We start from the raw sequence: 13,217 nt of genomic DNA on the forward strand, positions 1-13,217 counted from the left end.
GCCCTTTAAACATCATAAGCCAAGTAAGGGGTGTGGAGGGTGCGGGGCGGGGCGGCTCAGCCAGCTCCATGCTAAAAGATCCCCCATGGCTGGCGTGTGAATCATGGATCCCAGTGGGAAGGTCAAAACTTGGGCATCTTTTCAGCACAAGGATGTGGGGCGACAGACTCTGCGGACTTGGGGACCACATGATGATCACCTTATCGTGTCACGTCTCGGTCATGTCTGTGTTCTCAGTGCCTTGTCCATACCTGGCTGGGCAGACAGCCAGTGCACATGGTTCCAGTCAGAGAGGAGGGCGGCGTCCAGGCATCAGGACCCTTGGGTAAGCCTCCGCCCCAGCTTACGTCTGCACATACCAGAACGAAGCTTCAGCTCTGATGGCTTCACTGGAATCCTCTTAGGACAACTTACTAGCCTCATTAGCATATGTGTAAAATAAAAATGACTCCGGCTACTTCCCAGTGAAGCGTCTTGAACCAGCCTGTTATCCTGCAGATACTCAGCACAATTTTATGCAGTCTGTAATTAAGTGACAATTTTGGAGCAACTATCCCTCCGCAGTGACGGCTTTCTGGCTTGTGACAAAAGGCAGACTTGAGAGCCAGAGCCCCCCTGGTCTTGTGGAAGCCTCTGGCAATGGGCGTTAACACTTCCCTTCCGTGTGTGGGTGTGCATGCGTGTGCTGGAGGTGAAGTGTGTGTGGTAGAAATCTGCAGGGAGCTGCCACTAGGAGGAGGAGGAAAGAGCACTATCTCAGAAGCACGTGACACCGACTGGTGCACAAAACTGCTGTGAAAAATGAACAACATACTATGAAGTTGGGGAAGAAGTAAATCTGCCATAAGGTGGCTCCATGCTGTCCTGGGTAACTTGTGTCCCCACACTGCCAGACCCTCGGGCAGCCCATCCACGAATCATGAACTCACTGCTTTTGCTCTAACTTTGGGAAACAATGTCCACCACTATCTGACTTACTGGAACGGACACAGACCTTCTTTCTGTCAATAGTTGGGACGATAATCACCTCCTGCAGTCATACTGCACAGTTATGTGCAAGAACGTTAGAGAGGCTTCATCGCAGCTTCCCCACCTACGCGATTATGCATGCTTTGATGAGTTTGAATGAAAACAGAGCCTGCTGCCAAAGAAGTGAGAAACAGCATAATAATAGCGAGAGTGATAAGACAAGGAGGCTTGCAAAGTGGTTTGCAAATGGATTATGAGCTGCTTGGGAATGAAAAACAAGTTTTGGTTTAGAAACATTTCTTGTAAACTCTCTGCAATGCCCGATGATCACCGAACAGACCTACATGCATGAAATTGGCTTTGTATCATCAAGATGGAAATAAATGCGTTTTTGTTAGTGGTCCTAGACAAACAATTTTGCATATCAATATGCAATTGTACCTACAGAGAAAACCTGCGTGGCTGGGAAGCATCATTTGAAAGGATTGACAAGGTGTCCTGTTAACATTAAAAATGGCAGCATGTAAATGGAATAGAATGAGCTAAATGTCAGGTTCTAAGGACAATCTAGTCAGAGGCCTCACCCTTCTAATTCTGCTTTATTAATACTGGAGGTTTCTGCTCAGAAATCTTCCTTCAGTCTCCTAGAGTTCCTAGAGCAGAAGGAGTGTGACATTATGGCTGGTGAGAGGTGACAGTCACCTTTTCTGGCTGGGATGAACTGCGTACAGACCATCTGCACCAGGGTGGGGGTGAAGAGCGTGACACGTGCTCACCCTACTTCATGGCACCTGCTTTTCTGAGCTGGAGCTTTGCCCACATGCTGATTCTCACATTAATCCTGAAAGGCAGCCACTCTCATCACCTCCTTTTTACTGATAAGGGAATGCAGATCCAGAAGTGCCAAGTAGCTGTCCAGGGTCACACAGCCAGCATGTGCCAGCACTCGGAGCTGGCTCCGGAGCATGTCCTGTGCCCACTAGTCATCCCTGTGTTGGATGGAAAGAGACATCTGGGGAAGGCTGGGCAGGCAGAAGGCTGGAGACCACGAGGAGCAGCGGGAGGTTGTGCGAGGCAGGGATGCTCAAGCCCAGGTAAGCTTAGACGTGGGCGCAGCACGCACAGTTTCAACTTACTGATTTCATGGGACGGGGCCTTAGTCTAAGATATATTACGGGGAGTGGGAAGACAAAAGGAGAAAGGAAGGCATTAGTCTGTGATTGGGCTGTGATTTCTTAGTGCCCCAGTTATGTGAATGTACTGGGGTGTGTGTAAGAGAAGTCTAGGGCTCATCACAACCTGTCCCCCATTTTCCATCAAGGAACTCATAGCCCCACTGGGACACCCAGGAAATGCCATGATGAGTGTCATGGTGGAAACTGAAAATAAAATGAGCGCCCAGAGTGGGGACCCGAACTGCAGGGATCCCAAATTTACCGGGCAGTGTTGTCCAGAGAAACAGCACCAAGGGATGAAATGAATGTATACATATGAGAGAGAGGCTGATTTCAGGAACGATCTCACACGACTGTGGAGGCGTGGTGAACCCCAAATCTGCAGGGCAGGCCAGCAGGCTGGAGACCCAGCAGAGCTCTTCTCCTGCCACAGGCCTAGCCTCATAGCAGGGAACCTGCAGAGGGGGCCCTTTGTTCCTCTGGCTAGAACCTGTGGAATAAGGCCCTGCTGCACATGTGCTCACGCTCTGTGCACTGCCCCCACAGCTCCCACCTCCCACCATCCGGAAGCTGGATAGAGTCCAGTCATTTTCCCTAACTTCTTTGGACACATCTTTAAACAGACTAACGTGGCTATTTTCCAGTTGCCCCAGAGATGCACTTCCCCTTCTGCAGCTTCTCAGAGGCCAGGGTGCCTGCCTCAAGCACAGCACTCACAGGTGCTCCTGCCTTCGGAGTTCCAGCTGGGTTTGCTGAGCGGAGGCGCAGGCAGGGCCTGGAAGGGGCAAGGCAGGCTGCGGCCATTGCCACGCTCCTAACTGGCTGTCCCCACATGGGGGGTCACAGGTCTCTAAGGCCAGCCCCTCTTTCCCCTTATCTGTGGGCCTGACGGTGGTGGGGCCAGCTCAGGAGAAGGGTCCACCTCCTGTGAGTTCCTTTTGTATGTCCAGACCTTTGCAAACAGTCCCTAACTGGAGCTGATCTCACAGACCCGGTGTCCTCAAGGCAGGGGACAGTGCTGACGTCTACAGGCGACAAGGCTGATACGACATCTTGCTAGGGCCCAAGGAGCTGCTCGTCTCTCATGCGGAGACGCAGAAGCCGTCTGCATGCTCCACAGCTGTCTGTGATCAAACCACGCCCTCCCTTCCTGGACGGAGGGGAGGCGGCAGGTCTCCTCCCTGGGGAGTTCAGGCCCTGGGCCTTCGGCAGCTCTTGCTGCCCCTGGTCAAGCCGCTCGATCCTTTTCTCTTCTGCTCTTGAGGGTGAGGGTGAGTCCATCGGTTTCGTGAGTTGCCTCGTGTGCTAAACCAGCCACTCATTTGCTGAGTTTGTGACCACGAATAAGCAGGCTCGTGGGACCCTGGGACTTCGACCCCAACATCCATCTGCTCCCCTGGGAGTGCCTTCCTCTGCCCCTTCTTCTGGCCGGAAGGAGGCCACCTCCCACTCCCCATCCAGGTTCAGAGACGTCGCCTGTCCCCCTGGTGGCCCTTCCACTCCACAGGAGTGGGATAGGTGTCCCCTCAGGGGGTCCCAACATGCTGTGCACACCCTGTCATTGTCCCTATGTTCTATTTTAATTGCTGCCATGTCTGCTATGTGATGAACTGTGAAGGAGACTGAAATAATAGGGTCACGGGTTGCACTGTGTCCCCACAAAGACATGTTGCTGTCCTGACCTCGGTCCCTGTGAATGTGACCTTAAAATTGGAAATGGCTTCTTTGCAAATGTAACCAAGTTAGGCTGAGGTCATACTGCACTGAGGCAGGTCCTAATTCAACGCGACAGTGTCCTTATGAGAAGAGGGAGACGGACACACAGACAGGAGAGAAGGTCACATGAGACTATGTCTCATGGAGGCAGCGTGATGACCTCTGGGGGACAGAGCTGGAAATGCTGCCACAAGTCTGGGGATGCCCACGGGCCAGACAGGCCCCAGAAAACTAGATGCCAGGCGAGGCCAGGAGGGATCCCCCCCCTTTGGGTTTTGGAGTGAGTGTGGCCTCGTGGGCACCTTGGTATTGGACTGCCAGCCTCAAGAACCATGAGACTGGTGCTTCTGGGGATTTATACGCCACTCAGCTTGCAGGGTTTGTTACTGCAGCCCGAAGACGCTAACCCAGACAGTGCCCTCAGCAGTCTGCCCAGTGCCTGAAATGCGCAGATTCACGCTGAGCTGAAGTGAACAGTCAGTCATTTATAGAGATGTTAAATGGGTGTTCTGCAAAAGCTTTCTCTCCGTCTTCCTCATCCATAATCCACTCAGGTGCCCGAGGAAGCCGGAGCCTCCCTTTTGCCACCCTGTGTCGGCATGAAGTGGCTCAGCACACAGCCGGGGGTGGGGCGCTCCGTCTGCGGAGGCCTAGGTCGGGTTCCTCTTGTCAGGAGCCCAGTTGCTGGCTGGCCGCTCCTACCTACTGGTCACCTTGCACCCTGCAGAGGCCACGGTGCCTTTCACTGAAGGGACAGTTGCTGCTCATTGTGGGGGACCTGCTCTCCCCAGGATCACCCTGTGGCAGGTGAGATGCAGATGCAGATCTGCCCGGAGGGGTAAGGTGCTGCCTCGCCCATGAGAATGGGGAGCTGATGTTCCCCCAGGACATGCTGGGAAGAGAGACACAGTGGGGATTCAAATGGACTGTTTCCACAGCTACACCCTGTCCTGCCCACATGGCATCTGTTTGCAAGTGTCTATGACTTTGTGGGAGAAACTTCCCCCTTTTCTGTTCAACTGGACCTCCCAAGGGACTGTAAACGGATGGCTGGGAGGCTCCCTGGCCTCAGGTCCTTTTCTGACATCGGGTGTGCAGCCTGGCCAGGAGCCCTCTGCCCTCACATTCAAGGTGATACAAGGTACAGGAGGAGAACCCCGCCTCCCGGTCCTACGCTGCCCGCTCTCCTTGGGCCAGTACCCTAGGGGTGCCACTGGGAGAAGAGCGGCTTTGCGTTTCCAGAAACTGGGGTCAAGCATGGTGCAAAACGAGCCTCACGCCCTCCCCAGACAACACATCCTTGTCTGTTTCCTCCCTCTCGTCCCTGAGCCACTTGGACGCTTTTTAATTGGTGTCAAAAGTGACCCATACTGGAGAGCTTTTAGAAAACTATGTATTTGATTATCATTATATGTATGTATTAGACATGTTTTTCAATTAAATATGATAATTATATAATTCAGGCTACACAAAGGTTTGCTTTTATGTTCATACGTATTTTAGAAAAACCAAAAATCTACATATTTTACAACTGCCTGTAACCAAAATAACATATTTCAAAGGAATGCCCTATCACACATAACAAAGCCTTTCAACCCTTTCAATTCCTCCAGGACCACATCAGCAAGACAGCAGCCTTTACGTACAGGTGAAGATTCATCATTAGCCATTCCTGACAAAGTATCAATCCTGACAGGAGTCTATCCTGCAGGAGGCAGAGTTCTGGGTCAATGGGAATCACCTGTAATTACCATATATTTCAATTTCAAAGGTATAAGGACAATGATATAAGGACAAGTTCTATGCTTATCTATTCAATTCAAGATTTTAAAATATGTATTTAAAAAACACTCATTCATAGGAAAAACACATATGCATTCATTGCAAAAAGTGCCAAGGCAAATCTAACCTAAACGAGTGACAACGGTCATCTCTGGACTGTGGTTTAAAGGTGCCTTCAACAGGATCTTTACACTTTTCTTTTTTTCCATAAGTTTTCAATAATCAGTATCAGTTTCTCTTAGAGCAAAAATAAAAACAAAACCTGAGCAACACAAAGTCTGAAGTGCCTGACGGTCTTGTTTGCTCGGAGCCCTGACCGTCAGTCCCAGGACTGCTGCCCCGAGCGGCAGTGAGCTCCTGCCTACATACCATAGAGATGAACATGCCCACCTCAGATTTTTGTTGTGAGGATTCAAAGAGAAGATATTTGCAAATTCTCAGCTGAGGCCCCAGAGCTGGTAGGAGCTGAGCGATTACACGTGGTTCCTCCTCAGCAGGCACTCATCTCCTCCGCCTGAAGCTGGAGCCACGTCGCTTCCTCCGTTTATTGGTAAAATGTGGACAGGGGCGATTTGCATCAGCGCCATGGGGAGACCTCAGTAAAAGTGCATTGACTGCATTAGGATTCTGGGGAACCTATAGCTTTAGCAAACATCACTGGAGAGCCATGGCTATATTTTTAAAATAACTGAGATCCACTGAGAAGCCCAGTTCTTGAGCTGGTTGATGCACATTACAGGTGACCCCACCCACGAAAAGGAAGCAGTTTCCAATGATGCCGAAGGGCTGCTGAGAGGCAGCAGCACATGTGCATTGTGGAGAGACATATTCTGGAAAGGCAATGAAACGGCATCTAGCATTTACTGCGGACAAGCGAGGCCCTTTTTATTCAGATGGGCGAGTCGCTCAGTGCCCGTGATCATCCCTTCAGCAATGACCTGCTTGCATTCCTGCAGGGACACTGCCTGGTGCTCCTCCCGCCTCATGTGCCTCGTTTCTGCCCAGGGCTCTGTGTGGCCCTGGAGAGGGCTCTGTGGCTGTGGTGGCCTTGGGGACTCCATGAGCCTTGACAGGCCTCTACTTTTCTGCTTCATTTTATGATTCTGCTGGTGTTTCAGAAGGCCAGTGCTTGACACAGACTAACAACAAAAATGTGTGTGCGTGGCAATTAGTGACCTTCACAGTGGAGGGAGGGCTGGCATTGCTGTAGTTTTGAATGACTATGACACAGGTTTGTGCTTGGAGGAGCTAGCTTTCAGAACAAATCAGTGATCATACGCTGTTGCTAAACCCCATTACAATGGGCTCTTCCGATGCCCTTCTCTGCTTGAGAGAGACATGGAAAGACATTTATGAGATTGATGGGAAGATGGAAATAGCTAACTTTTCTGTGAGGCATCTACTGGGTAACTGGTTATAGCTCCTCCAATACGTGTTTGTGTCTAACGTTCAATTCTAGGAGGTAGGGACTGCTATTCTCACTTCACTGATGAGCAGAAGCCCAGAGAGAATCTGGGGTCACTCTGTTCTTGGGGCCATGAATCATCTCCCCACTTCCTGTCAGGGATTCCCATTGACATGGAGCTTCATTTTCTTGTTCATCTGCTTGTTCCCCTTTTCTCTGTTTTTAAGTTTTAAGAGACAGCATATCTGTGGCCGAGTTCTACAGAAACTGTTTGGTAGTTAATTCTTGGTTTGGAGGGACGTCATCAAGGCCATTAGCAAGTTCTCTACTGTCATGAAAATAACCTGGCTCCTAATTTGATTGTTAAATACTGTTTTCCCCTCCCTTTAAACTTCTAGTGACACGTGTCCCCTTGAGGAGGCCCTGCCTTGCCGGGCACTGTCCACGGCCAGGTTAGGCAAGAGCAGGAATCCAGCCCCTTACCTGTGACATCGCAGTACACCTGGAGAGGTCCCAGCGGCCCGCTGCCGTCCGAGTCGATGTGGAAGAAGCCAGCCGTGTGCCCTTGGTGCCTGTACACCTCGCAGGACTGCTCGTAGAGGGCTGGAGAGACACAGAACAGGAGACAGGAAGCTTTCCTTGGCTCTGCATGTAGCTGCGGAGGGACCAGAGACTCCTGCTTGTATTTACTTCCAAGGCTGATTTCTCTCCCTTCCCCTAGGGCCGTAACTTTGCCCCCAAACCACAACAGACCAGTGTCCCAGTACTTGACACAGTCATGCCCCCTGCCCATCCTCACAAGATTCTTCTAAATGGCTCAGAGGCTACAGCCTCCAAAAAGAGCCCCCTTGCCTCCTCTTGGCCCTTCCCTACACGGACACGTGTCCGTGGTGTCCACACGTATGCTGACTTGGGGTCATTCCACATGGTCCTGTCTCCCCAGTGGTCACAGAACTGTAAGAGCAGGGAACATGTGCTGTCCGATGCTACGTTCCAGCACAGTGCCATCCTCACAGCAAGGGTTCAGCACTGTTTGGTTATGGGGATGAAAAAGTGCACGAATATATGGCCACGACTTTTTATTAACTAAAGTAAATGACTGTATCTTATCTCTATACACCCAGAGCACAGCAGCTAACATACGGTAGGCGCCCCATCAAGTACAGTCCACTCTGACTTAACAAGCATCTTCCGAGCTCCTAGCATGTGTCAGCAGTGCAGGGGTGACCAGATGTCAGACCGTGAATGAGGCCATCGGTCTGTCCCTTGCAAAGCTCACGGCCTGGCTTTAGCCACAAAGTCTTTATGGGCTCGTAGGCAGACCCAGGTGCCCTGAGATAGTGCTCTCTGGCTGATCTGCAGGTATGAGAAATACATAAGCCTCCTGACACCAGCTTGAATGAGCTGGGCCGGGTATAAAGGAGGCATCAGCTGTCTCACGCGTGAGAATGCAGAACATGGTCTGATCTTGAGACAAAAGGGTGCCACTCGGAACAGCAGGTACACATCCAGTTATGTCACCCTCCCCCGCTTAAAATGCTTCCGTGGCTCCCAACAGGTTTGCAGACGTGGCACCAGATCCTCACCTTGGCCAGCATGCCCATGACGAATGCCCCATCCAGGGGGGACGAAGCTGTAGTTTGTCATGATCAAGCGTGAGGGGCACCTCAAATAACTCACTACCAGGCCTAGAGCTCCAGAGGGTTTGACTTTTTATAAATTAGAGAGAATTCAAGGTTATCCTCGGAGCCATGCAATCCTCTCCTGCAGCCGTACACACTTTCTGGAGCGGAGTCAGTCTGTACCCAGGGACTGAGCACGGCTTTCAGCTCATTCTGCCCCGACTTGGGTATGTGCTACGCATATGGAAGTCGGCTCCGTGTGCCCTGCCCACTCCACTGCCTGACGCCTCACACGCGCCCAGGGTGATCCATGGAAAGGAGTCGCTGCTGACCTCACAGGGGAAGATCACCCAGGCAGCTTGTGGGGGTCACCCTGGAATCAGACAGGGTGGCTGTGCATCACAGCGCTCCTCGGAGCCCTGTGGGGGCTTGGCGGCAGTACTTCCCCCACGCTCAGCAACCTCTGAGGCTGCTCCTCGGATCCACGCTCCCCGGCATTCACACCCTGATCACAGGTTCACGCCCTCTCTAGAGTGTGGGCTGCAAGCGTGGACCTGCTCCTAAGAGAACAGGACCAAAGTGAGGGATGTCACTTCCAAGACTAGGTCACTGCAAGGCTGAGGCTTCCACCTGGGGGGGAGGTAGTGCTCCTGGACTCCTCACTCCAGGACAAGCCCACTGCTGTGTCCCAGCAGCCCTGCAGAGAGGCCCGTGTGCAGGCTTGGAGCTTGGAGGCTGGCCACTGAGTGAGCCCTAAAGAAGTCTCCACAGTTAAACTCACAGGACCCCGGCCCTGGCTGACATCCTTACTGAAGCTCAGGAGAGACGGAGCCAGAACCACCCAGCTAGGCTGCTCCAGACACAGAGAAACTACGATGGGATAGTGCCCATCATTTCCAGATGCTATAATTCATTGTGCAGAAATAGCTGGCTGACAAATTCTCGAAGCACTCATTTTCTCATGTGGCCATAGGTATTAAAAAAGCTTATCTCAGGCAATAGTGAGGATTCAGAACATACCTGTGTACCGTATTAGGCACAGTGCTTGCTGCAGAGCACGTCCTTGGTAAGCAGTAACTGTTATCACCACTGCTGTTATTATTACCTTGTTCATGCCACATCGCCTCTGTCAGTTTTTTCTCTACTTGTTTCTTTTTTTGTAAGTTTTTGTAATGAATCGCAAGGCTTGTTATGAAAAACCTATAGGCCCTACCTCCCTTCTGTGCGAGGGTGATGCTTTTTAATTTAATTCTTAGTTCACTTTGGGGTACCTACTATATCTGGCGGGCATATCCTCATCTTGAGTGTTGCTGTTTCAGCTTGTCCATCCCTCACCAATGCGGAAGGGGAGGATGTAGGTTTCCACCATTCCCCCACTCGGAGAACTTCCCGCCCGCCACACGTCCAATTGGATTGTAATTTCAGTCAGATCATGATTATGTTTACAGTGATAGGACAGCACACGTGCTATTCGCCGATACCAAACTTTATAATGTGATTACTTTTCTTTCCGAAATAAACAGATTTCTTGCAATTAATAATCACCCTGTTCCCTCATTTGTCTAATTTTCTATGCGTATATCACCAAGTTAACTCTGAATTCATTAACACTTCTCTAAAATATCTTCCCAAATATTCAGGTAAAATCTCATATAAATGATACCTGTTGGGAGAGAGAGAAAGAATGGGGGAGGGGATCAGGATGTCAGCTGGTCTGGGTATTTGTATTTTTAACTTTGAAACAATACAGATGTTTTAAATTATTAAACACAACATTATATCTAATAGAAGAAGAGCAATTCCTAAACATTGAAAGGAAATTAAACCAAATTAATTTAACTAGGAATTCTTTCAGTGATATTAAAATTCAGTATTTTCTTTTTAACTTCTTAAAATAGAGAATTTCAGATATGTGCAGAGGATAGAGAGTAATAAAATGGACCCGATGTTACTACAGCAAGAAACACCAAATTATCGATACTTGGCTAATCTCGGTTACCCTTGACGGGCGACAAAATCCTTCACGAGTGACTTAAAATGACAGTCGTTCCCTGACTGTGCAGGTCAGCAGTTCAGGCCTAGCTGGGTGGCCCTGTCCAGCCCAGGGGGTCTTGCGGGGGCTGCCCATTCCTCCAGGCAGCTGCAGGTCCTGGCGCTTGCAGACCCTGCTGGCATGCTTAGGTTCCCCCGCTGTGGGGTCTCATCCCCTCGCCTTGAATGACTTCCTTGTCCAAGGCACCATGGAAGCAAGCGCCTGTCAGGCGTCTGGCTGAAGCCCGGAACTGAGCCAGCCAGGCCCCAAGCAGAGCCCGCCGAGGACCTAACAGGAAGTGGGCTGTAGGACAGAAGCAGACTGTTGGCTTCATGGCGCAGGGTAACGATGAGGGTAAGGTGAGCCTCTAAGAGGTTTTGTGTTGCTAAGACACTGCGATTTGGGGCTGCTCACTAACTCAGGTAGCCTACCATTCCCAATGTGCTTTCTCCTTAAACTTTGGTCCATCGACTGGGGAGTCTCTGAGGGCAAAGCCTGGATATATATAGATACTGTAAATAAGCTCATAAAACGTAAGGACTTTGTTTAAAGACACACCAGCCAGTAAATGTTTGATCTAATTCTATAACCCCTTTTCCATTTATTAGCAGGAATACTTAATAAAAATAAACATCTCTCATCAATTATTTGTGTTCCCTAAACTACAAGATTGTATGGGAAAAGCTTTCTCTTTCATGCATTGATTTCAAAACACTGAAGATGTTCCCTAGATTCTTCTAAATGTGGCCAATGAGAATATTTTTAATTTTGTTATGAATTCATAAGTTTAGACATATTTGAAATTAAAACAGTAATTTGACTTGTAGGAAACAATAGGATATACCTATCAGAAAAAGAGAAAACATAATTAAAAAATACATTAAATAGACTTATTTTTAAATGTTATTAGTGATTTCTTAAGTTGCTATACATATATTACAAGAAAAAGCTAATAACTAATTATGTTATTGGCAACAGAAACCAAAGTTTTTACCACAACAGATAGACTGTAAAGTGTAAAAAAATTATAGAAAGTTATTCCATCTTAATTTGAGTTGGTCTTATCAGTATGAACTCATTACTTAATATTTTAATGACATATTTCCATGATTGGACTTCTGAGATGCTAGGCGCACCCCAGTGCATGGACAGGGGTCTCCACGGTTGTCCACTAAAAAGAAAGGTTTTGCTGAGTCTATGTTTGGAGCCTACGGATGCAATTAGAATGCTTTGTTTTGCCTGAAAATAAGAAAGGTATCAAAAATTGGAGTTATGTCAAAATGACACATGAGCCAATATGATAGAACAATCTGGGTATCAAAACAACTGGTCAGTGTGATACATTTATATATGTAAATATATACAATATACTAGTTCACTGTCTAAATGTATGTGTATGTATATGTATGTATCTGTGCATCTTCTATCATCTACCTGTTTAAGGCCACTGGTCACCTCTGCAGGTTGCTAGGAAATGGAATCATACTCTGAAAATTGGCAAGAATTAGCTCATATTCTGTCTTTTTAGTATGGACTATATTTGATGGTGACCTAATATTCCATGAAAAATATAACTGGATGGGGGACTTTGTAGTGCACAGATTAAGTTAAAAATATCCAAACTCATGGATCAATCTCAGCAACCCCCAAAGTGACTGTTCAGGTTCCTATAATGTGATGTGTTAAGAAAAACAGCACTGCCTACCACTTGCCTGGCATTTGAAGCGGAATCTAATTAAGCCCTGAGATTTACACACTAAATTACCATACAAGGCCAAGAAACATGCTTCCCGACACTCTAAGGACACAATTAAGTCCATAACACGGGAACATCTCACTCAGTTTCTTCAACAAATAAATGCCAAAAAGGGACAGGGATTCAGGAGGCATATCAAACACTATGTGTGGATCGGATCCTGATTCAGATAAAGCAACACAGAGAAATAAAAACAAAATAAACAACAAGAAACTAAGACAACCATAAAAAGTAAAATCAGATTTAATATCAGATTATATCAATAAAGGATTTTAAATTTCATTGGGTATGATCATGGTAATGTGGTTTCGTTTCAAAAGCTGAAGAGCTCTTCTTTGTTAGAAGCATATACTGAGACATTTTTAGGGAAAATGATCCATCAAAAAAAAACTTTAAGGGAGAGAGTAGGAACAAACAGCAGATATTGGTAAGCCTGAACTTTACAGATGGGTACATGGGGGGAAATTGTACTATTCTGTCTTTTCATCTATGTTTATGTTGTCTTTTAATGTTTAGACATTAAAAAATGTCTCTAATAATAAATATTTGTTTTACTACTTAGGCATTTCAGGTATTCTGTGGGTTTCAACCTCTTTGAAAAATGACCTTCTGTAGCCTTCTGACTGCCTGCAGTATGGACACGAGTCCCCATATGCTGCTCGGCCGTCTCCTGGTCTCCCCTGACCACCAGACTGCCACTCCCCCTGGAAACCAGCTTTCTCACTCAGCTAGTCCCCTTGAAGCCCATGTTTCATGTGTC

At 48.3% G+C, this 13,217-nt stretch overlaps 1 protein-coding gene across 4 annotated transcripts in view; it reads right to left on the reverse strand.

Moving 5' to 3' along the window:
• Positions 1-13,217, reverse strand: part of CNTNAP5 (contactin associated protein family member 5) — a 597,575-nt gene that overhangs the window by 180,734 nt on the left and 403,624 nt on the right. For all 4 annotated transcript variants that reach the window (XM_073241652.1, XM_073241653.1, XM_073241654.1 and 1 more), the window contains one exon: positions 7,531-7,650. In XM_073241652.1, coding sequence (XP_073097753.1) covers positions 7,531-7,650 — 120 coding nt within the window. The remainder of the gene's footprint in view (positions 1-7,530; positions 7,651-13,217) is intronic.

This window comes from Manis javanica, chromosome 7, assembly GCF_040802235.1.
Source record: "Manis javanica isolate MJ-LG chromosome 7, MJ_LKY, whole genome shotgun sequence".
NCBI classification, from domain to species: Eukaryota; Metazoa; Chordata; class Mammalia; order Pholidota; family Manidae; genus Manis; species Manis javanica.